The sequence below is a fragment of the Lonchura striata genome, chromosome 8, assembly GCF_046129695.1.
Source record: "Lonchura striata isolate bLonStr1 chromosome 8, bLonStr1.mat, whole genome shotgun sequence".
Classification (NCBI taxonomy): Eukaryota; Metazoa; Chordata; class Aves; order Passeriformes; family Estrildidae; genus Lonchura; species Lonchura striata.
Genome location: NC_134610.1, coordinates 18,686,804 through 18,713,118, shown reverse-complemented (window position 1 = coordinate 18,713,118; position 26,315 = coordinate 18,686,804). Strand labels below are relative to the sequence as shown.

General features: G+C 34.6%; 1 protein-coding gene across 7 annotated transcripts in view; it reads left to right on the top strand.

Annotated features, from left to right (window-relative positions):
* Positions 1 to 24,889, top strand: part of LOC110469652 (sodium channel protein type 1 subunit alpha) — an 88,887-nt gene extending 63,998 nt beyond the window's left edge. For 5 of the 7 annotated variants that reach the window (XM_077785019.1, XM_077785020.1, XM_077785022.1 and 2 more), the window contains 6 exons: positions 11,591 to 11,872; positions 18,299 to 18,352; positions 18,686 to 18,823; positions 20,527 to 20,631; positions 20,991 to 21,261; positions 21,616 to 24,889. In XM_077785019.1, coding sequence (XP_077641145.1) covers positions 11,591 to 11,872; positions 18,299 to 18,352; positions 18,686 to 18,823; positions 20,527 to 20,631; positions 20,991 to 21,261; positions 21,616 to 22,784 — 2,019 coding nt within the window. In that variant the 3' untranslated portion in view covers positions 22,785 to 24,889. The remainder of the gene's footprint in view (positions 1 to 11,590; positions 11,873 to 18,298; positions 18,353 to 18,685; positions 18,824 to 20,526; positions 20,632 to 20,990; positions 21,262 to 21,615) is intronic. The other 2 variants (XM_077785025.1, XM_077785024.1) reach the window with 1 other exon arrangement.
* The last annotated feature ends 1,426 nt before the right edge of the window (positions 24,890 to 26,315 follow it).

Here is a 26,315-nt window from a genome sequence, read left to right as displayed (position 1 = left end):
TATTCAACATTCAATACAATGTATATAAAGTTATTTCTTGCTACTCTGAATAATTTAGAGGCCCTGCTTACTATTCATCTCACTCAATAAGGCATTTTTACTTATTTTTTTCATTTGTTTATACCTTCTGGTCCTTAAAGCCACTGAATACAAACTAACTCTATATGCATGTCAATGAAATATGCTTTAAAAGAATGCTTTTTCCTGCATCATGGAAACATAAGAAGAAACTATGCAAAATCTTAATAGAAAAATTAAGATTAATTAAGTCAAACTGAGGCTTCTAATTCTTTTCCTGAAATTGTATTCACCAGACTACCTATCTCCACTTCAGAATGCAGCAGAAAATACATTGCTAACCAATGATTACTGAATTAATAAATTTCAGCTTCATGCAGCAAATTGACTTTTAACAGTTTTCTCCTTATATGAAACTCATGAAGTGATATTCACCAGGGTAAGAGCTGGTCAAATACTACAGAATATGCAACTATTTGATTTAGCCATTTTCTCTTTGTCTTTCTTCATACATACTGTTCATGAACATTCAGATAAATGTGTGTGGTTTTGTGCAGAGCAATGTTGGGAAACTGCTGTCAGCTTTATGTTTTAATGATGTTCTGGTCAGCTGCAGGAGGAATGGGAGACCAGTACAGATATTATGCAGGGAAGAAAAAAAAAATGCAGCTATTAAAATTATATTGGAAGAAAATACCATTTCTAAAAAGATGTTAAAATTGATTGTCAAATGTTTTATTAATTTTTTTTCTGTATCTTTACATGATTGCCTTAGAAAATTTTCCACTTACAAACTCTAGGATATTTTTGCATAAAGAAACTATTATTAAGGTACCTGTAATTTGAAATCTATTTACTGTTTTCTGCTACTACTTGCTGAATAACTATGAAACACTGCCAGGAGCCCAGTCATATGATAGAATTTCAGCTACACAACATGAATAATTAATGAGCAATTTACTGGTTAAGAATCAAAGAGAAGCTTGGAAAAGCAAATAGGCTTCAACTCTATCCTCCAATATTAATGACAGTCAATGAAGTACCTGATTCCAGTCACTTAGCAGATTTGACAGGCCAAATATATAGAGGCCTTATAGTTACTACTTGCCCTTCAGAAATAGTGGGCTCTTTCCAAAGCACTTGGCAAGTATTCAAAACAGCCCACTGAAAGTTGTTGGCATTACTTTATGAAGGACTCACAAACAGTAAAAAGATTCAATAATAAATAATTGACCAGCTCATAAAACTATAGTCAAATTGAAGTCTTCTCAGAAACCGAGTTCATATCATAAGAATTCATAAAAAGAGATTCTTCTTTCTGTCTGCAGAAAGTAAAGATAAAACAGCCCTCTTAGCTTTCTTATATTGCCCATACCTACACTGAGCTGTGATAAAACAGAGTTTTTATTCAGCATGTATTTAAATTCTTATGTTTACCCATGTTCAAAACTGTGCATATTTTGCACTGAAAATGTAAAATATCTGAAGTATTCCACAGGAGGCTGTGGATATAATAAGTTCTGCATCATTTTGTAAAACAATTTGCCAAGTACTCAACTACTTCAATTCAATCCGTTTTTCTCTTAAATAAGTTTTTCATTCTGGTAAATTGGAAGAGTGCAGCATTTTACACAGTCAGTACATACTAATGACTATTCTGTTATGCCTAAATAGGAAACACACTTCAAATTTTAAGTTAGGTTCTTAGAAGTCTTCAGCTATACACTTTAGTTACAATTAATTTTATAATTATGCTGTTTCATAATTATCTTTCTGAAGTGACTATAAGATATATGAATCACTTGCACCAAAATAGGGTACAGGTGATCCATAGCTTGTTCTTGCCTTAAGCACAGAAGTGAATTCTGCCACATTACAGGCATTTAGAATATCTGCTAGTATAATGAATTCTGAGAAATTGTAATACTTTCTATATTGAATCTCAAAACCAACTCCACCCAGATGCTGGAAGGCAAAGTAAAGGATTGCTTTAATTTAATTTAAATTTCTGTCTCAGGGTTTATATTCTCATCTCAATTAGTGTATGTACTAAGCAGAAGTAGCTGCAAACTGAGATTTGAATATACCCATTGCTTTTTGTTTAGCTTTTTAGTAGTCGCAGTATAATGCTTTTGCGCTAGTTCTGGATTGGTATGCTACGTGAAAATGTAGAATACTGAGTACATTTGCTTTGCTGAGTTAGAAAATTAAGTGACAATAAAGCATGCATTTGTGTCTAACTTCACAAAATAAAGCATGTCATGCCGTGCTTGATTTATTAGAGAAATAGTAGAAGGCAGCAAACAATCTGAAATCCACTTGCACTTTCAGTTTTGCATGCCTTATGCATATTTCTGGCTGATGGCTTTAAACATTTACTGTATTTCAAATTTCCAGTCCAATTTCATAACTTTTAAAATCTAAATTAGAGTATTTGATATCTTAAATCTCCTCTAAAATTCAATGGCTATTCCTTAGATTCCCTTACCAGAAAAGTGGCAATGAGGCATTTTTCAAGAGTACTCAAAACTTCATTAGTATGAAAGAAACATTTCTCATATAATTGAGCTATAAAACATAGCATCAAGTGTCTGTCATTACAGATTTACAACTAATAACAGGCTACATATTTCTATTTCATATAGGATGCGTTTCAGTTGGATGGGGTGGACCACTGGTTCCTCCCCTTACCTGTATTGTGGGTACAGTATTTTCCCCTTTTGTTCCCCTAATGAGTACAGGCTGACTAATCACTACATTGTATATTAAGGGTTAGGAGGAGAGACAACCTCATCTGCAAATCCCAGTACCAGTAAAATAGATTCTATATATTCATTCCCCACTGCTTCTCAATTGCTTTAAATCTTTGGAAATAATTCTTTGAAATATCAATGTTAAAGAAAAAACATGCAAATGAGCAAATGGGTATTTTTGTCAGCTATTTTAGGATTTTTTGTTGCTTTTTTAACTGAGATAAAGTTTGGCTTTCTTTAAAAAATTGAATCTGGTTTATATATTGTTTTGGAAAGATCTATGTTTTACCCTGTTACTCAATTTATAAGTAATATACTCAAAATAACCTGAAGAAAGTCTTGAACATTACTCTTAATTCATTAAACACACTGCAAAATACTGTGATCTGAATAGCCAGAACTACAGGTGTTTATATAATTGCAGTTTAAATTTTTGAGTAATTTAAAACACCTTATATGTTACATTAAGTAAATAATTCCAAGTGTATACACACAATATATAACATATAAAATCCCTTCTTGGAATCTGAATTCATTCTTCTTTGGCCTGTGTTGGAAACTAGTTTTCATATTTTTTTAATAAAATTCCAGTAAAAGTATTGTCATTCTTGGGGTTTAAAAATGTCCTGCAGGAGACATATCAGTGATATAAAAATTTTGCATTCACTAGAATCGTTAATAAAATCCACTTGTTAGAATCACAACCCTTGCAAGCACGAACTGCAGGAGGATATCACTAATGCAGGGGGTTTTATAGCTGCAGTGTAAATGATGCATCAGTAGCAACCATGTTCAGTGTAAGTTCAGCATCTTATCTCACAGTTAAGAATCATGTATTCACTCTCAAGAAAGTGAGTGAATATTTCCTGCAAATTTATCTTAAAAACAGAGGAATATATTTTCTTGATCAAAACACCATGCACTCAGAACTTCTTGAGGACTGTGATTTTATTTGTTACCTTTGAGCTTTGAGGAAAGTCTTTTGAGATGTTTTGTGTCTCCGGAACGACAACTAAAAAATTTATAAACTTTGAAGACTTTCTATGTAGATGTTCATAAATCATACAGGAAACATGTTAGTATTTTTTTAGACTGTAATTCTACAATAAGAAGAAAACTTTTGAAGAGTTACTTTATATAACTGAAAATTACACCATTTCTTTCCAGTTTTGTATTTGTTGTATCTTACAGAAAACCCTTACTGCTAGGATCCAAATTTTAAAAAATTTGAATGGGATACATAATATTGCATTTTAATTGAAAATGTTATAGGGCATGTAAAAGTTGATAACATTTCATTAATGCAACAAGGAGAGCAAGAGGTTGGGTTTTTTTACTGCATCCAGTAAAATACAAAGATACTATTCCCACATCAAGTAACTGCTCTGTTTTCATGCTCATGTCTCTTTATAATATTTACCAGGTCTTCCCAAACTAATGAGCCCTGTGATTTATTGCTTGGCAGATAATTATTTTATTTTATAATACATTATGTAAAATGGTGTCTTTTCTTCTATATTGTCTTCAAAAGTACTTTTTGCATACTTGATTTCTGGTGAGAAACAGAATCAGGCTGCTCCAGAACCTCATCTTCTGTTAAATCCAACAGTGTAGCTTTCTTTTAATAGACTGTTATGTGAATAACAAATGCTAGTATTGCTAGTTCAAACTAGTTAAATTTTCTTATTGAAGCTAGAACAGAACTTCAGAATCACCTAGTTGAACTTCTCTGCTGACAATTGTGGCATTCCAATCAATAAACTCACCACCCAATAGTATGAAATTTCTCTAGCACCAAGTGTTATAAAAATAGTTGGTGTGTTGAGAAAGTATTTTGCTTTCCTTGAAGACAAAATTCACTAAGAAAAGCATTCTCCAGTCAGGTGCACTTGTACAGTAACAGTTACAGAAAAGTAGAAAATACAGAAATTGTCTTGTTCAGGGAGCGATTTTCTTATCCTCTGAGACCTTTTATCTCTTACTTCAGCTTTATTTGTTCATTATTGTTCAGATTAAGACTTACTTGTAACTCTTTGACAGGTCTCTGGTTCTTTCCACCTGTCTGACTTTGCATACTCTCAGTTAAGTCCAACTTTTTTTACAATCACCACTTTAAATTATACTTTTCTAATAATCTTCAGTGTATATTCCCACTACAGTCTTCCTTTTACTCAAAAAATTGAAGACATTGTCATAAATATTTTTTTTTTCAAATGCTTCACACAAGGTGCTTTTCATGCCTAACACTGATAAAATGTATTTAGTGTTTCTTTCAGGAAACAACCTTTTTTGCTTTTTAAAAATTGATTTAAATAATAGTATAGTCTCACCACCATAATTTACTTCCCCAAACTTCTGATTTACTAATTTTTTAGTGATCATGACTTAATGACAAACATTTGTTTATATGCTAAAATAAGTGGTTTTTTATTTTTTCAAATTTCTTATAACTTTTCTAAACATTTTTCTAAATGTTTTTTAATTCTGATCTTATGTAATCCTTAATCATGTCATTGTATGCAGAAAAGAATAGAATATAGAATAGAATATATATAGAATTTGGACAAACTGTGTAGCAAAATTAGGAAGTCGTTTTTTTAGCATATACCTATTAATGGGAAAATCCATTAATTACCTGTAATTTGGGTTGGAAGATAGAGAAGAGACAAAGCCAGACTCTTCTCAGATGTGCAAGCATGGCAACAAGACAACAGCTTTAAGTTGGATTAAGGGAAATTCTTACTTGAAAAAGGGGTTTTAGGGAGGTTTGCAGTTTAAATTTTTTCATTTGGGGGATGGGGGTGTTTGATTTTCATTTTGGTGGGGGTTTTTGTTTGGGATTGGGATTTTTTGGGTTGGATTTTTTTTTTTTTTTTTTGTCAGGTAAATACTGGAAAAATAGCATGTAGTTAGTGGATTATAGATCCTACATTTAATATCAACATGGTGCATGATGCACCACTCTGATTTCCATTTGTGGGACAAACTTACGAAAATTAGTTCCTTGCAAAAAATCCATTGAGGCAAAATAGGAGTAATTAACTGAAAATTAGAAAGTTTTAATTACTTAGATTAATTACTTAGATTATTCTACATTTTTAGGTTCCTAGAATCTAAAATTTCTCCTGTTTCCTCTGTAACTATTATTTGGATCATGTCAAGTAGGTTGCAGTTTCTCTCACAAATATACTTAATTTTCATTCACTGTTGCCTCTACAGCCAGTTCCTAGCTGATCACCAAGCACATGCAGCATGCTTCTTCCCAGGGTACCATTCCAAGCTATTTAATGACAAAATTTGCAGATTTGAGGTAAAAAAATTATTGCAATCTCTCTCTCAAGCCCTTCTCTCTCTTTCTTCCTTTCCTGTTCCACCCTCATCTGCTAGACTACCATATCACATATGTTTATCACCTGATATAAACATTGATAAAATGGGATAAATTGTCATTATTATCTGTGAGTAAAATTCCCATCTCCAATAGTGCTGTGGCAAAGTACACATATACACATATCCTTTCAATGTAAACAACTTTTATCCTTAGATAGCCATTGTGTGAATTGACATGTAACCAGGGCAACCAGCAAAACGCAGCTCAAATGCAAAGAGTAAATTTATTTCATTACCTTGCCAACAATGCTGGGAGGCAGAGACACACAGAGACACAAGCTCCCTTAGGGTTACTTCATCCTCGTGGAGACAGCAGGGCCCACAGCCTGCCCCAGTATATGAAAGGGCTTTGTGCATGCACAGCTTATCACAAGACTGTGCTTTTATGAGCTCTCTGTCCCCCAGCAGGAGGCTCAAGCATGTCTGTGAGAGCATATTATGTCTGCACAGGAATTCTACTTCTCAAAACAGGCAGAGGATTAACAACACTAGGCATAATAAATGGAGTTTTCCCACACTGACATGCTTAGCATTCCCAGCTGCAAGTTCACTTTGAGAGAAACTATTCCCTCCTCACCAAATCTTCGTTTTACCCTTTCTTTCCCAACAGCCATCTTCAAACCAATTCCATGTATGCACTCAGAAACGGTATCTTAGGTGGGAATATTTTTCCTGTACTGCATCACCAGTTATCTTCCTTCATGGGCACCTCCAAACTTCACACTAAGCAACTGTGGCAGAAATGCCAGAGCCTCTGCTGAGGGTCTCTCTTAATCCTCAGCACTGGGCCATGTTTTTATTCTGTCTGCTGGCCCTCAGGTCCACTACCTCCATTGCTTTTGTGACAAACATTTTCAATGGACTTAGCTGCTCCTAAATGAAGCTCCATAACTGTTTCCTCCAATCCCACTGATTTACTCCTGTTTTATGACTTGTAGAAGAAGGTCCTCTAACGGCAGTTTCCATCATCAATTTCATAGTACCAGGGAAAACAGCCATTATTACAGCATCAGATAGTCAATCTTTCTGATTAAGGGGTGGGGTTTCTTCATGGTCTGCCTCAGATGCTCTTTTGATCCCCTGCCTGGGATAGTTACTGTATGTTTGCATGCAGTTACTATGTCCTTTCTTCCCTTGCCTCAACTCTTCCACAGTTTAAGTGAGAATACACTTGTCTGTCACTGGATACCCACTTGGTCAAGTCAGTGTGGTTTCAGTCTTCTAGACTTCCTTGTGTGCTGTCCTCCAGGTCCTTCACTATGAACACGTGGTAAATGCAGATACCATTGTCACCTGTGCCTACATCTGTGTCCATTCATGGCGTACCTTCTGCCATTCCAGCAGTCTTTATCTGTGTGCTGCACCAAGAATCCAAACCAATGTCTGCCTGCTCACTTCTCCATTTCTCACTGCAAATGTTCTCTCTGGCAGCTCTTTGGGAACTTTTCTTATTTAAGCGTAAAATTACAAAGTTGATACCTTCCAAATGGAGGCAAATAAAGTACTTAATTGTGAGGAGAAAGAATGTTCCACCCACAGTCTGTAATCTCCCTTTCCTTCCCAAAGATGGCAACTTCCTCCTCGTTTGCACCAAAAAGAGAGTTAGGAACTTCTTCACAGAATCTGCAAAAGTTATGGGAAAAGTGGATAAGTACTACTAAAGATTTTTCCTTGTTTGTTTACAGATTTCAGGAGGTCCTGATATATCCATTATTCAGCTCCAAAGTAGGAATTCCTGGAAAGTCTGTGGGAGCTGAGGTGTCAGGATCCATGGAAAATTCTTTCCCTTAGCAACTAAAATACATTTATTTTTCACTATGTGTTCAGCTATATCTCCCACAGCAGGGGTCAATCTAGTAAAGCTTCCTTATAGTCTAGTCATACAGCAGTGAAAAGCTGGTGTTTTGTACAATCCTCATTCTACACATATGAATAGTTCTGACAGCAAAACTGATATTTTTTGTCCACTTTGTCCAGTTTTTTTTTTTTATCCTGGATTTTTTTGGAGATTTTTTTCAAAAGCGGAGGCAAGCAGCAGCCATGAAAAACATCTGGATTACTAATTTGCCCCATCAGAAAGTCATATTGGGCAGAAGATAGGACATACAATTAGTATTGCAGTAATTCTCTTATATATAAATCTGATATTGGAAGATAAATGTTACATAAATTTAAACATGAAAAATTGTGTGTATATATATATATATGTATATATACACACACATATGAAATACTGCTTTCTTCTAAAGAAGACATGTTTTCCCACAATTATTCCCCCCCCTCCCCTGCCTCCCAGATGAATGTTGACTGAAATGTAAAATAGTCTAGAGCTCCTTTGTCTTTCTAGGCATCAGGTGTTGCTTCTCACTTGTTCTTATTGCTGTTCCACCTACCTGAAGCTATAGGAAGGTGAACAAGCAGAATCAACTTGGGCTTTTGCAGCTTTGCTCATTGGAGTCAGTCTGACCAGCAACATCCCAGCCTTGAGGAAATACATAGGTAATTTATAAAACCAAAGAAACATCTATGCAAACATCTTTTTCCAATTTACGGGCATTATATTCTGTATCAAGAAAGAACAGAAAATAGGCCCAATAGAAATAGCCCCTTTTAAAATGAAAAATGCATTTTGAATCATGTATATCCGATCTAGATTTAAAGAGCAAGCAAAAATAAGAGCTGTAGTTGCCAACATTCTTTTAAACTTCTACAAACTCTTTCCAACAAGATGAGAATGGCAATTTTTATTTGCTAAATTATATCATTTAGAAATCCTAATTTACCTATTTTCTGCATTCAACTCACTTTTCAGTTGGTTTTCCCTTTCTTCTGTCCATTTGCTGTAACTTATGTGTGTAGTTGCTGTCTGTGTATGAACGGGTACAATGTGGATATATATTAAGTTAATGTCCTGGTTATTCTGAGATACCTCAGCTAATTCCCAAAGCAAATTAAAAAAAAAAATAGAAGTAAACTAGAAAAACACTCTTAAGACAATTACCTGCAACTGTATGTGTTGAAGAAATTAAAGACCTCTTGCTAAAGAGGACTTTACAGTCAGCTGAGCATCTCACCAATGTGTAGCAATACAGTTTTACATTATAAATATGACAGGGGTAAGGCTTAACACTGTTGAGGAAGAAAAATCAAACAAAAAAAAATGCAAACAGAAAACAACTTCTAAAAGTTTTAATTTTCTTTTCTTCTTTTCTTAAAAAACCTTCCAGGGGGACTGGATAGCTCAAGGGGTTGGTAATAGGATACAGAGCCTTTCATCTCTAGGTCACCAGTTTGCATCCAGGCCAGGTCAGTAGTGACCAAAAATTATTACCATTTGATGGGTTTTCAGTGACCTTTATGAAATAGGTTGTTGGAAACATTGTTGGAACACTTTCTGGAAGCTGTTCTCTTTTTATCCAAGAAGATGTAGCTGATCTTTCCATAGTCTCAGTGGGGAGACTGCATTGCCTGTTCATCTAAAGATTATCAAGTGCAAGACGCACTAATGCATTTTGTGGAAATCTTTTTTTCTAAAACTATTATCAATTCATAATTGTTGTAACAGTTATTTTGCTGTTATTATTCTGATGCCTGTTCTGGATCTGTGCTGTGGTTCAGTGGATGTCAGGGTTGTTATAAAGGTAACTGCTACAGGCACTCAATTTTTTCAAAACCATTCCTTGTGTGAGCAGAGGTAACCTTGATTCATTTGAATTGCAGAACTAAATCCCCATCTTTCTTTCTTGACATCTTTATTTTCATGTTTTTCATTAAGACTAAATAGAGGAATTCAATCAGTTTATCACATCTGGAACATTTTTATGAGTAGGGAAAAAAAAAAACAAACACTAGCTGGCCCTAGAATTTCAAAGCAGCAATAGCATAATGCAGTGTCATAGACCAGGTCAGACTTGGAACAAATTTCAGAATTTCTAATTCCATTTCTAATTTTTATCTTCTCAATTCCATGAAGCTAAATAGCAACAGATTTATTACTAGTATCTTTTCATAACCAAAAATACAGGCAATATTAAAAAAATAAAAAAAAATTTAAAGTGCTAAATTTAAAAAATAAAATCATGGTTATTCTGCTACAGAAAGGTCCCATTTCTACTGTCTGGCGATGGAGGATACCATTCTAATTGAATAGAAAAATATGCCCTAAAATCAACATTTCTACCTGATCTCTGAACAGATCCTAATTGCTGGCCATAAAATTTGTGAGGAAGAGGGGGGGAGGGTGCTGAGTGATGAACAACACAACCACAATATTTTTCTTCCAAAGGCCTTCTAGAGGCTGTGAAATACAGGCAGTAAGATTGAGCTGTTCTGAGCTTGCTCACAACTATGTTGGTAGTGGGGAGTGCATCTGTATTGCAGGGAACAGAGATAGACTAAGACAACTTAATGTACCCCGATATCCTTTCCTGCCTCGCTGCAGGACTTAGATTACTGAAAGTCAGAAACCTACTTCATATCTTATTTTACCTTCCTACCAGGTCCCAAAAGTTTACAGAAGAAAAGATGTAAACTTTTAAATAAAATATGACTTGTAAATGAGATGCTGGAATTGGATACTTAAGGAAAAACAACTGCTCATCACAAAAGTTTTGATAGGTCTGACAGACACATGTGATTAATTTCTATAGATATCAGAAAAATGCACCTTTTATCTACGTAAGATATATTGACATCTTGCCTGCAAATATCTAAGAAGATAGCCCCCCCCCAAAAGTAATTCAAAATGCAAAATCAGAAGTCCTAAATATATCCTTTCTTAGATAAATGAAGGGTATTGCTAATTTAATTAATGAAACAACAAGACTGGAGCTTGAAATAAATTATGTTGATTCAAGTAGACACATATTGCAAACCTGTCTTGCTTTCGTATACAAAGAAATTAATCTTTGTTATAATCTTGCATGGAACAATAAGGCAATAAAGTTATGTCTTTAATTCATGCATAATTCTTTTATGCAGAGCTTAGTTTCTAGATTCATGGCATTTGTATTTTCAGCTTAAATTTCAAAACTATGTTGATCAAATCTACAGGTTGCCATTTTGCTTTAAACATTTTTTTAAGCTCTAATTTCATTCATTTTTATAATTTTATTATGTCTACATTTTTCAGTTAGCACATTTTTTTATCTAGAACAAGTCATTGTCAGGATTGTCTTACTACTGCTAAGTCTTCTTTTTTTTCTATGAATTATTTTCATTATCTCCCTTATTTTCTTTTCATTACATGAACTAATGTCAATAATTTAAAGGAGTGATGCAATGCTACAGTTATTAATGTACTGCTTTAAAATTTATAGTATTAGTTTCTGAATAAGCATTTATTAAGGAACGGGAAAACAGTATACAAAAATGTATTGCTGTAAATATACTTATATTCTTTTCTCTTTCCCCCTGTATTTGTGTACTAGGTGGTTGTGAATGCCCTTTTAGGAGCAATTCCATCCATCATGAACGTGCTTCTCGTTTGTCTTATATTCTGGCTAATTTTCAGCATCATGGGAGTAAATCTGTTTGCTGGGAAGTTCTACTACTGTGTTAACACCACAACTGATGAAAGGTTTGAAGTCGACCAAATCAACAATTTTAGTCAGTGCGAGGAACTCATAAAAAACAATCAAAGTGCCCGATGGAAAAACGTGAAAGTAAACTTTGATAATGTAGGATTTGGGTATCTTTCTTTACTTCAAGTAGTAAGTGATCACTCTTTATATACCTTTTCCTGTTTATATGCAGTAGTGAAAAGCAATTCTAGCAACAGGGACAAAACATTTCCCTGATGATTTTTATCTGTGACTTAGGAGTTCTGCTATACTGGTAATTGATTACTCTTTTCATCATAAGCAGCAAGTAGAGTCTACTATGGTGAATAAAGAATCTTTAGAACATCTAATAACATAACTTCCTATTTATGGCTCCCTTAGTCCTTTAGCCACTTCTAACTTTTAAAGTTTCTAGAATAACCTAGGAATGGTATTCACGTATCTAAATATTTTAAGTTTTCCAGTTGCTGAAAAAAAAATCTCTACTGGTGTGATTAAGTCACAAAGAATTTCACGTAATTAATCTCATCTCAGGTTTGTGGCTGCTGCCAGGGCAGATCTAATCTAAAAAGCAATTTCTCACTCAGAAGACAAATAAGAAAAGAAAAATAGCACTTAATACTATAATCGATGAATTTTTTTCCTGACACTTCTGTGCAAAAAGACTTCATAGAGTATATTTAGTAAAATCTGAGGGAAGAAGAAAGAAAATATATGCAGACAGATACTATAAGATTATGCCTTCAATATCAAAAATTGTGTCCTCACAACACTGTCTATCTTTGTATTTTGAAGCCTCTACCAATCTGACCCAGCTTTAATCAAGAAAATGCTGCACTTTTACCTATATTGTGTACCTTCAGCAACTTCTATGGGGTTTTTTATTTTGGTTTTGTTTTGTTTTGTTTTGTTTTTTGAGGTTACTATCTAAATCTGCAGTATCTTATGTTTAATTTTAATTGCTTTTAAATAAGTTTCCAGATTTTATGTTGTTTACACAAAATCTCAGTAAAATAAATCATTAACATGATGCAGTGGTATGGACATTGTCCTGCACAAAGTCTACAAGAATAGTTCTGAGCAATGTGAACTGCCTCTCCCAGCTAATACAGCATCTTACCTGTGTGACTCATAAGTCTGTACATTTAAATTTCATTATGATTCCTTACCTTACTGTCACATCGGGAAAGAGTGGAGAGGGACCACTAGTAAGTTCTTACATTTTTTGACTTGTTTATGAAGTCTACTCACACAGGGAGTCAGAAAGCTTCATTACAGGTGTTCAGGAGAAACAAGACATCAACAAAACTATTTCCAAGTAGTTTGCAATTCTCTTTCTAGTAGTAACCTATTCTACTCTGGGACACACATCTTTATTACAGGTTCATTTCTTTCCTGGCTTTGTGGCTGCAATCACCACCCCTCAGCTACTTGCAGTCATATCTAGTTCAGTGTCCTGACTATGCATAGATTATTTCATCTTCTATTTATTGAAAAGACACAAATATTTCTGTACATGAAGACTTCAATTCTTAAATTATTGGATTTTTTGGGAGGCAAATTAGGAGAAATTTGACAACCATTCTCACAATTCCAAAGGAAAATTTAATCTATACCTAACACAGAGGGACCTACCTCTCACGCAGGACAAGCCTGTTTGTTGGTGCACTATATATGATGTAGAGATCTTGCAAGAACATGAGACCCTCACTTAGTCATGGAGGTTATTTTGTGTGAGTAGAATGTCCATGACAACAACACTTAATTTTTCTGTATTACTAAAATGCTCATAAAATCATCAAGACCTTTTTTTTTTTTTTTTGACATAGCAGAAAAAACAGGGCATTTCTGTCATTGAACAAAACACCATCCCTGCATTTTTTAGGGTTTGGTAAGTATGCCAGTAGAAGTGATTTTGCAGTTAAGGAATGATAAGAGCCCTAAGACTGAGAAAGAATATCAGCTTGATTTTCAGTTAATGCATTAAAATGTGGAGAATCTAGGTACTTTCACCTTCAAGAAAACAAGGCCACAATTCATAACTGTTTGAGATTCTTACATTGCTTTTTCAGTCAAAAAAGACTGATAAGGTGATTTTATATTTGATATATAAAGTACTTTGGATCAAACTCTAGAACAGGACTCCAAAGCCATAAAAAAAACCATGAGACTTGAATAGGTATGTCATAGCTGTAGATTTTCCTACCCTTACTAAACTGCTTGCAGCAATAGGAAGAAGACTAAATGCTAGCATATGACTCAGTTAGAGGTACATCTTACTGTGTCAAAAACAAAGATAAAGCTATTGAATGTTTAGCAGTTGGCCTAAAAGTATATACTGAGCCTGAAAAATCTGATTATAATGATGCAAGTGGATATGCTTCCTGTTTGCCTAAGTGAACATTAATGGCCTTTTCTACTGAAGTAATTTGGTTCTGCACCTCAACAACCTCCGGCACAGACTTCTACTAGTGCTGGACCTAAGAAAATAAGTCAAAGGAGGTCAATGTCATTTTAATAATACCAATTTCTGTGAAGAGTATCAATGCATGAATTACTGATACAAGGCCAGGAGGCTAGAAAATAAATACAGAAAGCTTCCTCTTATTCCTCATTATTTCTATTCTCCATTCCTTCACTTTTCTAGGTTGCAAGAACCATAACCTTACTATCCGTATCACTAATTGAAGTGAATACTAATGAAAGTTAGAACCATATTTATGACAAAAAACAAAATGAAAACAAGCCAAAAGAACTTCAAACCAAGGCACTGAGGGCCTTATTATTCTGGGAAAGACATAAATAGAACTTTTTTTAATGTCTCCAGCAGTATATGGGTCTTTTTATCACAGAAAACTCTTCTTTTTTTTAAGAGTGATATGGAAAAGAAACATTCGTATTTCACACAGAAATATTCAAAAGCAGAGAGATAATTTCAGAAAGAAATATTCTGGGCTCAAAAAATGCAAATGTGTGATAGTAACTTTAAGGAAAAGGAACTCTCTAACAAGCTCTTTCTTGAGTTTACTTGACAGGGATACTGAATGACTTTCTTGAATGAGGGGCCTAGGAAAAGAACATTACCTAATTTTTGGTTGACATTTCTTGGGCTGTTTGCTTTCATGGGAAGCATTTTTTGCGTGGAAAATCTTTATTATTATAGCAATGTTATAATTCTTTCTGCCCAAAAATACACCCTAGCAATACAAGTCATTGATAAACCAAGTTTTATGGACTTTGTTGATCAAACTGTTGTCCAGAATTCTTTCATAATTTGGAGTATAATTATTCATACCATCAGTCATATAAGAACACATTTCTTCTATAAGATTTTTTTTCTTCTATAATATAGTGTAGATCATGCTGTTTTGTGTGGATCTTCAAGCTACTTTTTTTCATTTCTTGGTCTGAACTTGCTTGAGTATTTCTCTGTCCCTAAAGAGATGCATCAAAGCAGAGACACATCTGCTGGAGAAATTCCTTTCACAATTGTCATGCACCAATGAGTGAAGAGGAAGAGGTTGGTGTACACAGAGATGTTACATCTACCCTGATAATTTTATGGCCTTATGCCTTTTAACTTGAACCTAGTATTTGGATTCCTTGGTAAGTAAATCTCCTAGAGGCCTGCTTTTATCCATCTAGTAAGGATATACCCTGCTCACCAGGATAAAATGTGACAAACCAGTGGGTCTCAAAGCACAGTATTGTACTCTACTGTTACTAATATCAGTAAGACAACATATCTCTTGAAGTGTATGGTAAAAAAAAAAATCAGAAGCTTAATTTTAAGGATAAGACCTTAGGGTACTTTCAAAGTTCCAGCAGGTTAGTATTTTAAAAGCAAGATGCTATTGTATCTTCAAAAGGGAATGTAAGTCTTCATGGTGATTTTTTCTGGTAAAGAAATTGAGTGATAAAACTCCAGCATTACTTAAAACTTCATTAGAAATTATTTATCAGGGGGGAAAAGATTTTATGATTTTTTAACAGTAAAGGAGATTAGAAATGTTTGTTCCATTGTTTTTTATAACTACATTTGAATCTGCATTTGAATGTATCATTGAAATTTCCTTGGCAGAAAAAAACCCAAACATTTGGAACAGATGCTGACTTCAGTTATACTGCTGTAATCTTTGAAATCAATTAATTATTCCTAATTTAGTGTGACTGAGGATATACAATATATTTTATATGGTCATATGCAAAATGGAAACTAATAATTTGATATCTTAGTCATTTTCTGTGTTATTTTCTTTCAGGATACAAAAATACACAAATGATACCTTATTTCTCTTAAAGAGAACACACTGCAGATAAATATAAACAGATCCATGCATCTACAGCAAAAATAATGCTTTCACTGAATGGGATATCTTGACTCTCTTAATTTCTTCAAAAATTTTAATGTCTCAGAGTCTTATGAGCCTCATTGTGGAAATGACAAGATAGCAATATGTTACATTTCTATTTTTCCACCCCACATCTTTTCAAGCTTCCTTTTTAACAACAACAATAACAAAAACAATAATAATACAGTTCAGTTCTTCAACTCTATTTCCTATCACTAGTTAAAGGGTACTGTCTGTTTATAGTGCAGTACTTTAGTAATGACGATGAAGCTTAATATTTTAAAATTAGTCTATCTTTTTTCATTGACTCTACTTAGTTTAGGCTACACCAATAAATTTCAAAAAAACTGCAATAATTATTCTGTTTTCCTGGAGGATGATACGCAAAGATCATCATGTGTGTGAATCTGAGGCAACAGCACACACTTTGCACACGTGCCACTCCATCATTTGCATCATCTTTCTGAAGTAAAAGTCTGCCCGTTATCTTAATGTGGTGTTTCAGACTGAAGTGCTAATTTCAAGTAATGATATACCAAAAAATGCAAGTAATGTACCAAGACAGAAACAAAAGTAGCACTGGAAGACATGATATATCATCTTGCCCTATTTAGACCTTGTTAGACGAAATATTGAATCCTATTTTAGTTGCCACTACTAGAGATGAACCATTGTATTAGAGCTCAGAGGAAAATAAGGGGAGTGATCAGAGTTCTGGAAAACCAGAGTTGCATAGAAGACTAAAGGAACAGTGATCACTACCTAAAAAAGAAAGATGGCAACAATCAATTTGCAAAAAGTAAGAGATGATGCATGAAGGTGACTCCTGCAGTTCTCCAAATATGTAATGGCTATGACAAGTGAGTCTAAATGGCAACAGAAGGATGTAAGCATTAAGAAATAATAAAAGGAAGTGCCAGAATACATATTTTTAATAAGGTTGTGGTGTATTCACCATTAAAAGCCTTTGAGAACAAGTTAAGCATATATTAGTAATTACATAAATAGACCTCGTCTACCTCTCCTAATCCCTTGCAGTCGAAGTATTCTGTGAGGACTTTAAATTCTTTAGCTGACTGCTACTTGTTTCAGATTTATTTTTGATTTATTGGACCTATGATACTACCTTTTGATTTCACCATCATACTGTTAGTTACCTGAGCTTTATATTTTCTGTGTTGACCCCAAGATGTGAAGTTGCTGCACATTGGATTTGCATCTAAGGATAATCATGCTCTTTTTTTGAAACTTCCACTAGAAATGAAAGTGGAAGATGATGTTGATTCAGTAAAAAACATGGATGAAGAGTGTTCCATTCCTGATTCTATCCTGCCACTGGTCTCTTTGGCAAAGAAAATGAAGGAACCAGTGATCTGCAGTCTTGTTTTGCAAAATTGTAATGAGGATTAGACAACATAGAATTATTTCCCTTTTTTGCTCTATTTTTGGGAACAAATGGATTAAAAACCAAGTGGTTTCTACTTGGAGATGTTGCCTAGTTAAAAGAGAACTAATTGCCACAACAGAGTAAGCGACTTTCTGTTTTGAGCATTCTGATGAATGTTTGACACCTCACTGTCAAATTCAAAAATGTACAGATTTGGGCAGAGAAAATACCTCCAAAATTTCAGTAAATGTTGTCATTTGTGAAGCATATTAAGTATTCAATGCACGTGAAACGTTTCCTACTACTTTATCTCAGAACGCATGAGACATCTAGGCTCTGTAAAGAATGATATATTTAAAGTGAACATAGAATTACTAAACTAGGTAAATTCTTTCAATGTATATTCTGATTATAGGAAAATACCTTTTTTGAGATTATCAAAGTTTTGGTTCCATTTTCTTGCCACATTTCTGACTAGGGGCAGAGGAACTACATGTTAGTCTTAATTGGTGACGACTCAGTTACATAAGGCTATACATCCAGCTGTACATAGCTCTTGCAGTTGACATGATTTGATGAACTAAAATGCCTTCTATAATATTTGTTAAACATAAATTAGAAATATATTAATCATACTTACTGTTTAAAATGTTCATATCTAATACAAAGTAATGGAATACACAGCAGTATATCTGATGAGCAGCTGAATAGAGAACCAAGAGGCAAAACACATTAGAAATCTAATGCTACTAATTATTCCTGGTGCTGTACTGAGTTGCAGGAAATTATTAAATTAATTGTCTTTAGAATGCTTAAACAGGTATGTACTATTTACAGGCTACATTTAAAGGCTGGATGGATATTATGTATGCAGCTATTGACTCAAGAGATGTAAGTACTGCAAATATTTTATATTATCTTCTTTTTTCCTGAAGTCTGTCTATCTACAAGTGTGTATTTATCCTAAATAAGCAATTTACAATAGAATAAAAAACTAAAATAATTAGTATGAGATTCAGTGGTAACAAAATATGGACAACTAAATGCAAACTGCAAGGTGCTATCAGACAGAGGTAGAATAGAAAAAATATATTGATATAAGTGATAGGAATATTGTCCAAATACAAAATATTGGTGATGCTTTGTGCAAGGTTGACACTTGTTTGGTTGAAATTTTCACATGAACTCTTAGGAGTCATATGTCACTTTTTTTTTTCCCTTTAGGTGTTACAACAACCCAAGTATGAAGACAACTTGTATATGTATTTGTATTTTGTCATCTTTATAATTTTTGGGTCTTTTTTCACCCTGAATTTGTTCATTGGTGTCATTATTGACAACTTCAATCAGCAAAAAAAGAAGATAAGTATTGTTTCATTTCTCTTCTAAAGATATTCTAAAGATATTTTGCAGGTGCATGATATATGGAAAGTATACCCATAGCTTGTTCAAAATTGAAAAAGCTGCAGTATGTTATGACAAAATCATACCTGCAGTATTCATTAAAGTTATAAGATTTTTCATTTAGTGACTAGGACAGATCCTTCTGTTGTCAATTCCCAGATTAGTCTTCCTCAAGTCATTCTACTTTTTCATAACTAAACTTCATTAAGTCTTCCTGCATGATCCAACCCCTTAATTAGGTCCCTACATTAAAGCATTCATTTCTTAGGGTTTTTTCCTTCTTGACTTTTAGTATTCTATGAGCATACACACACACACAAAAAAAAAACCAGCTAGCTAGTTATGAAACAAAAAATAATTCCATCAAACAAAAAAATTATTCAAAATAATTTCATGCAATTAAAGGTGATGTTTTAATGATCTGATCCCAAGTATTCAAGTTCAATTTTGTGGCACTGAACAATCTAAAACTATACAGAGCAGGAGTGGTTTGTAACAATTTCAGGACCTTCTTTTATTGTTTCACACTGCAGATGTAGATAATCTTGCTGGTATAGACTGTCTAAGTAGGAGATGCTCGCCTTTAAAATTATTTTCTTTAAATAGATAAAGCAATGAAAGCTCAAGGACCAAAACAGCTATGAATTACTAGTTTATTTTTACTTTACTGGACTGCATCACTTTCTCTGGGTTTATGTTAATAATGAGAAATATTAAGCAAGATTTTTTGTGTTTCCATATGCTGTACATATGGAAACATAGAGGTATATGGTCAGGGAACCTGTCCAGCTTACAGTCCTTGCATTCCCACATCTTCAAGCTTCCCACACAGTCATCCACAAAGGGCTGTATCCAGTCCTATGTCTGCATTGCCATTCCTGGAATTAGATGTCTGCAAGTATCTCTTATCTAGGAAAACTTTCCATCAAGAGGTATGGGAAGTGCCAAAGATTTTCATTCAAGCTGTCTCTAAAACAAGGTTACTATGGATTTTGATTAGAAATATGGAAGAGCCATAATTCCTTCTTTACCTTCACTGTCAGGCTTCAAAAGCAGGTTAATGCTTTTGCTAAATGCAACTTCATTGAACACAGAACTAATAAAAATAAAAGATTTAAAAGAGAACATTTTGCTCTTAATAGTACCAAGGGTGCTTCAATCTTCAGCGAAGTTTCTCCAAAGTCTGATAATCTATCTTCTCAAGAACCTTGAAGACTTTGGGCCCCAATGCTAATGTGATTGATAAACTAGAGATACCTAAAGCACATTCCTGTACTGAAAATCTGACTTTGTCTTTTTCCTTTGATTCATTAAAATCACAGTTCAGAAGTGACAGTATTGAGCAGCCCAGATTATCTGAATTTATCTCAAATACTCTTTACTGTATCTCTTACAATAAAAGAAGAGAGGTAAGGGAAATGGTATCTTGGAGTTCCAGGAAAATAACTGTAAAAAGATGTTGCTTGTATATTTTTTTTGTTTCTTAGAGCAATATAGTACCAGATGTCCAGACTTCTAGACTAAATGCCTAGATTGTAGACAGATGCATTTGATAGCTGAGAGATTTTTCCTGATTTAGTCTTCTTGATTTTTGAATCACTCAGTTTTTACAGCACTGCATATAAATGTGATTATAACCAGTTCTGATTTCATGTTTTTACTTTGGAGGTCAAGACATATTTATGACAGAAGAGCAGAAGAAATACTACAATGCAATGAAAAAGCTGGGATCCAAAAAACCACAAAAACCTATACCAAGACCAGGGGTAAAATTATTTATACACATCAGACAAATAGCTACTTACAAAGAGTTTTTATTGATACAGGGAGAGCAGAAATATGCCAATTGAAAGTTAGCAGTAACCGGGACATTAGTCAGCAGAAATGGAAAACAAAAAACAAAAAACTGTTTTTCACTTACAACTATTTTATTTATGAATATGTAACACAGGAGGTTGAAGTAAGTTGTTGTATTTGAGTGCTCAATTAGTAACTAGTGTATGCTAGTTATGACTTTATTGAAGTCTCATAAGCCTTACTGCATGTGTTTTTCTACTTTCTTCTAACAGGAAATGTAGAAAAATTACAGTTTATATTGGATGTTTCTTTTTTCTTTTTTCCTCAGAATAAATTCCAAGGAATGGTTTTTGATTTTGTGACACAGCAAGTATTTGACATCAGCATCATGATTCTTATTTGTCTTAATATGGTTACCATGATGGTAGAAACTGATGACCAGAGCAAAGAAATGGAAAATATTTTATACTGGATAAACCTTGTGTTCATTGTCCTTTTCACTGGAGAATGTGTTTTGAAATTAATTTCACTTCGCCATTACTACTTCACTATAGGCTGGAATATTTTTGATTTTGTGGTTGTCATTCTCTCTATAGTAGGTAAGTCTTGTTAATTAAATTAAAAGGAAGGTAAAATTAATAGGATGTGAACTTTTACTTGAATAGAGATATATGGTGAGCTCTTGCCATTGTAAGATTTACAACCAAGTCATTAAACTTTACATTTTAACTTGCAATTTATCTAAACCATAACAACTGTCATAATCATCCAACATTTACTGTGCCTGCAAATATTAAGTATAACTGCTAAAACAGAAAATATACCATTGTAATCTACAGAATATCTTTAATTGCCCAATTTTAAAACTGTGTTTCTAAATGTCTATTGTGATATGGAGAGTAAGTGGTAATGTACCTTGTTTTTTTTTCTTTTTTGTATTTTTTCTTTTTTAGGAATGTTTTTGGCTGAGATGATCGAGAAGTACTTTGTATCTCCCACACTATTCAGAGTCATCCGGCTTGCCAGAATCGGTCGAATCCTGCGCCTCATTAAAGGCGCTAAGGGAATCCGCACTCTGCTCTTCGCTTTGATGATGTCTCTTCCGGCTCTGTTCAACATTGGGCTGCTGCTCTTCCTGGTCATGTTCATCTATGCGATATTTGGCATGTCCAACTTTGCCTACGTCAAGAGGGAAGCTGGGATTGATGACATGTTCAACTTTGAAACCTTTGGCAACAGCATGATCTGCCTATTTCAGATCACCACCTCCGCTGGCTGGGACGGTTTGCTCGCCCCAATTCTCAACAGTGGGGAGCCAGACTGTGACCCTAACAAGGCTCATCCAGGAAGCTCTGTGAAAGGTGACTGTGGCAACCCTTCTGTTGGGATTTTCTTCTTTGTCAGCTACATTATCATATCCTTCCTGGTAGTGGTGAACATGTACATTGCTGTGATTTTGGAGAACTTTGGTGTTGCTACTGAAGAAAGCGCCGAACCCTTGAGCGAGGATGACTTTGAGATGTTCTATGAAGTCTGGGAGAAGTTTGATCCTGATGCAACACAATTCATGGAATTTGAGAAATTGTCCGATTTTGCAGCAGCACTTGAGCCTCCTCTTCATCTACCCAAACCAAACAAAGTCCAGCTGATTGCAATGGATCTGCCCATGGTGAGCGGTGACAGAATTCACTGCCTTGACATCTTGTTTGCTTTCACAAAGCGTGTTTTGGGGGAAAGTGGGGAGATGGACGCCCTCAGAATACAGATGGAAGATCGGTTTATGGCATCCAATCCTTCTAAAGCTTCCTATGAACCAATTACAACCACATTGAAACGAAAGCAGGAGGAAGTGTCTGCTGTTATTATTCAGCGTGCTTACAGACGTCACCTTTTAAAACGGACAGTAAAACAAGCTTCCTTTATCTATAACAAAAATAAAACTGAAGGTGGGGCTGGGCAGGGTATGAAAGATGAAATCCTTATTGACAAGTTAAACGAAAACTCATTTACAGAGAAAACAGATATAACAGCATCAACAGCAGTTTGTCCACCTTCTTATGATCGTGTAATGAGGCCAGTCAAAGAAAAGCATGAAAAGGAAGATAAAGATGGTCAGAAATAAGAGCAAATAGCAAGAAAAATCATATATGTGCAAAGTAGTTCATAGTCTGTAAGGATCATGTGTTTGTGTCAACAGGACTCCTGAAGGAGGTCTATGCCAAACTGACAATTTTTACAAATATACTGTACATTAAAGGTCAGTGCCTATTAAAAGACAGTGACCCCTTGTCAGTGACTGTGACTGTGATAAGAAGAAACAACCTTGACAGGAGGTTACTGTTCTCATTACCAGCTGACACTGCTGAAGAGGAGAGAAAAATGGCTACACAGACTGTAGGGACAAGTTAAAGGGGTGTGAAACCAAGTATTTGTGTGTTTAGCATAAAACAATATGGTAACTCTATCCACTGTTTGCATTTCAACTGCCACATCATATTTTTACAAAATCTGTGTTGGTGGATTCATCTTGTTTTTATTCATATGTTGTTTATTATATGTGACTATTTTTGTAAATGGGGCTTCTGTTGGGGAAGGGAATTAAGTACACCTTTACAGGTACAAGGGCCAGGTGTTCTATTATACAACAAATATACACACAGAAATTATTTGCATGAAGGCATGCTGCACTTATAGATCATGCATGAAAATAACATTAAGTCACAAAAAGCAACAGATTTTTTTAGCACAGTGTTTCTGGAAAGGAATAACAGATTTTGAGGTGCTTAATTAATGTATTCATGTTGTATCATGTTTGAATAAGTCTTAGTATGACTGTAAAGTCCTCTACAACTCACAAGAACAGAAAATATGGTTTAATTTTTGCACAGACCATTAAGTCTCAGAAGGTGCAAACTCCTTCCTAGGTCTGGAGTCACAGATGTTGTCTTTGTCAAATGTCTTTCTGCATACAAATACTAAAGGAATCTGCCTCAGCCCACCAAATTGATCAAAAAGAGCCCTCTATAAAGTTGTTCTGCTTTATCCTGCAGTATTGTTTAGCCATCTTCAGCTCTCAGTAAGGCTGATGTTGTACACGTTAATGAAAAGCCCTCTGCTATGTAAATAATTTTTAACCTGTGGTGCATGTTTGAGCAAACAGATCATGACTTTAGCACATTTATTGCATCAAATATGTACCACAATAAGTGTAGTGTGCAAGCATTCAACAGGTAAAATTATGTATTATCTACCATTATAGATAGCTTGGATGCAATCAATGCATGTTTATATTGCCTATGCTGCTATTCCTTTGACTGTCCAGGATTCTTAAACATGGGAAGCCATACATCAGACCTAAATGAAATGAACTACTCAAAAAGGCCTCATTCCTCCATACCATTAAGCAATATTTTGCAGCTATTTAGGAGCTTATTTGTTTTACATTTCTGAATTTTCAGTGAAAAACATATAGTGTATATCCAAACTGTACAGATGTTGAAAACTACTAAACCTGTTGAAAATAATGTTAGGATTTTATAAGCAAATATAAATACTGTAAAAATCATTTTCTTTTATTTTTCAGCATTATGTACATAAAACAAGAACTGAATTTTATCTTCAGGTTGATGTCACAACATTTTTGTTACTTTCACTCCATAGCACTTTTTCACAGAAGAACTCCTGAGAACAAGATATAACTAAGTGAATGGATAACTGTAGGATCTTATTTTTTACAGTATTTGCCAACATATGAATAATTTCTGTGAAATAAGTTCATAATTTGCTTCCAAAAAGCTAAGTTTTTTTTGTTTGTTTGTTTGTTTTGCCATTGGGAAATGGTCTAAAGTTCAAATTGAATGTCTAAGCAGTGCCTGCATCATAAGTTTTCGGATATAACCTTTCTTTCAGAGAATCCTAACTCTTTTCTCATGTTTACTCACAGATTTTTTTATTTCATTCATGCTGCACTAGAACAGTTCTAAATATTATCTAGGGTCCACGATATTTTTTCACAAAGAGAAAGTAGCAAAATTGTATAATCCAATCCATCAGGACATTTTGTGTTTCTTACACAGGAAAATTACACAGGAAACTAGATTACTTTTATTAAAATTATTGACTAAATCTGTATTAGTGAACTGCATGCAGGAAAATGCTATTACCTTAATTGATGCTAAAGAACATTATTAATGCGTCAAAATAATAAAGATTACATTTTTTATTGTACGTTCCTTTTGTGTTTATTATCTGACATTAATATAAAAATGGGTATGCTTTTAAATCACAGAATGAGAGGATACTGAAAACCTCTACAGCAGCTACACTGTTCTTGCATGTAAGAAAATCCTTGGGACTTGCTTGTTAGTCACTAATTAGGAATTTCTTACTTGATATGTGTTAGATAGTGAGCATGAGGCTTTTGCATGTATCAATAGCTCTGCCCTGAGTGACTTCATGCAGCAGCTCCATGCGGGGGGTGCACAGCCATCGAATACCAGAGCTGCCCTGAGTGTGTCCCGGGAGGCTCAGAGCAGCCACAGGCATGAGAACTGAGTGTTCAAGGGTTTACAGAGACAAATGAGGACAAAAAATAATACTAGATTCATGACATGCCCCAACTTGGGTCGAGAGCCAGTTTATTCTTGCTGGGTGCTGTTCACAAACAGGCTACAGAGTATCTCACATTTGAGTGCATTTCTGAAAAAGATGAAATGGTGTTGGAATGTATAAATCATTGGTCTTTTCCTCAGGAATTTTAAAAATCTCTCTGGAAGTACCCCATTCCTATAACCAACCATTTGTGGATAACAATAGGGGAAAAAACCAAATACATCTGGAAAGTGGGCCTGTTTCTTATTAATTGTTTCAGTGAATTTCTAAAAATATTAATTTTACATGCTTATATAATTTTATATTGCATTTCCCTACAACTTACAATGAAAACAATCACAGTGAATACTGAACTTCATTTGAAACCAGTTGATGAGCAGTTGTAGTCTGTATGCTTGCTTAGTGGCTAATGCAGAAATAAAAGAGCATTTTCCCTGAAATTCATAAGCAATTTTTCAAGGGAATGAAATTTTTCTCTGAAAAATTGTTGTGAGATACATTATGAAAAAAGAGGTCTAGAGCTTTGATTCAAAATGCCTAAGTATCAAAATGAAAATATAAGTATTTTCAGATTATGAGGACAGAGTATGTCTTAAATTGTTACCTTTAAAAGTATGTAAAAAACCCCAACTTGTTTCTCATACCTCTAATAGGTTTTAAATGTTACAGAAGCCTAAATCTTGCTTCAAAACAAGACAAGCAGAACATAAACACAGCAGGAAAATCAGAGGATTGTTTTGGCCAACAAGGAAACCCAAGAATGCTAAGTGCACAGTGCTTCTTTGGCACCTTCCTGCTGCTGGGGGTGAGAACTTGTGACAAAGGAGCTGCACGTGTAATGGACTTGCTAGGAAAGGTCACTCTGCCAGAAGAGCCAAGCAGCTTCTCCTACAAACTCCGCGCAGGTTGGGCTCCACTCCTTGTCCCTGGTGGCATCACTGCCCGCATTCCTGGTGGACAGACTGCGCTCCCATTCCACAGGAATGCTCTTTAGCAACCTTTGTTTCTGGTGTCTAGAAACTGTGGCTGGGGATGCTTTCAC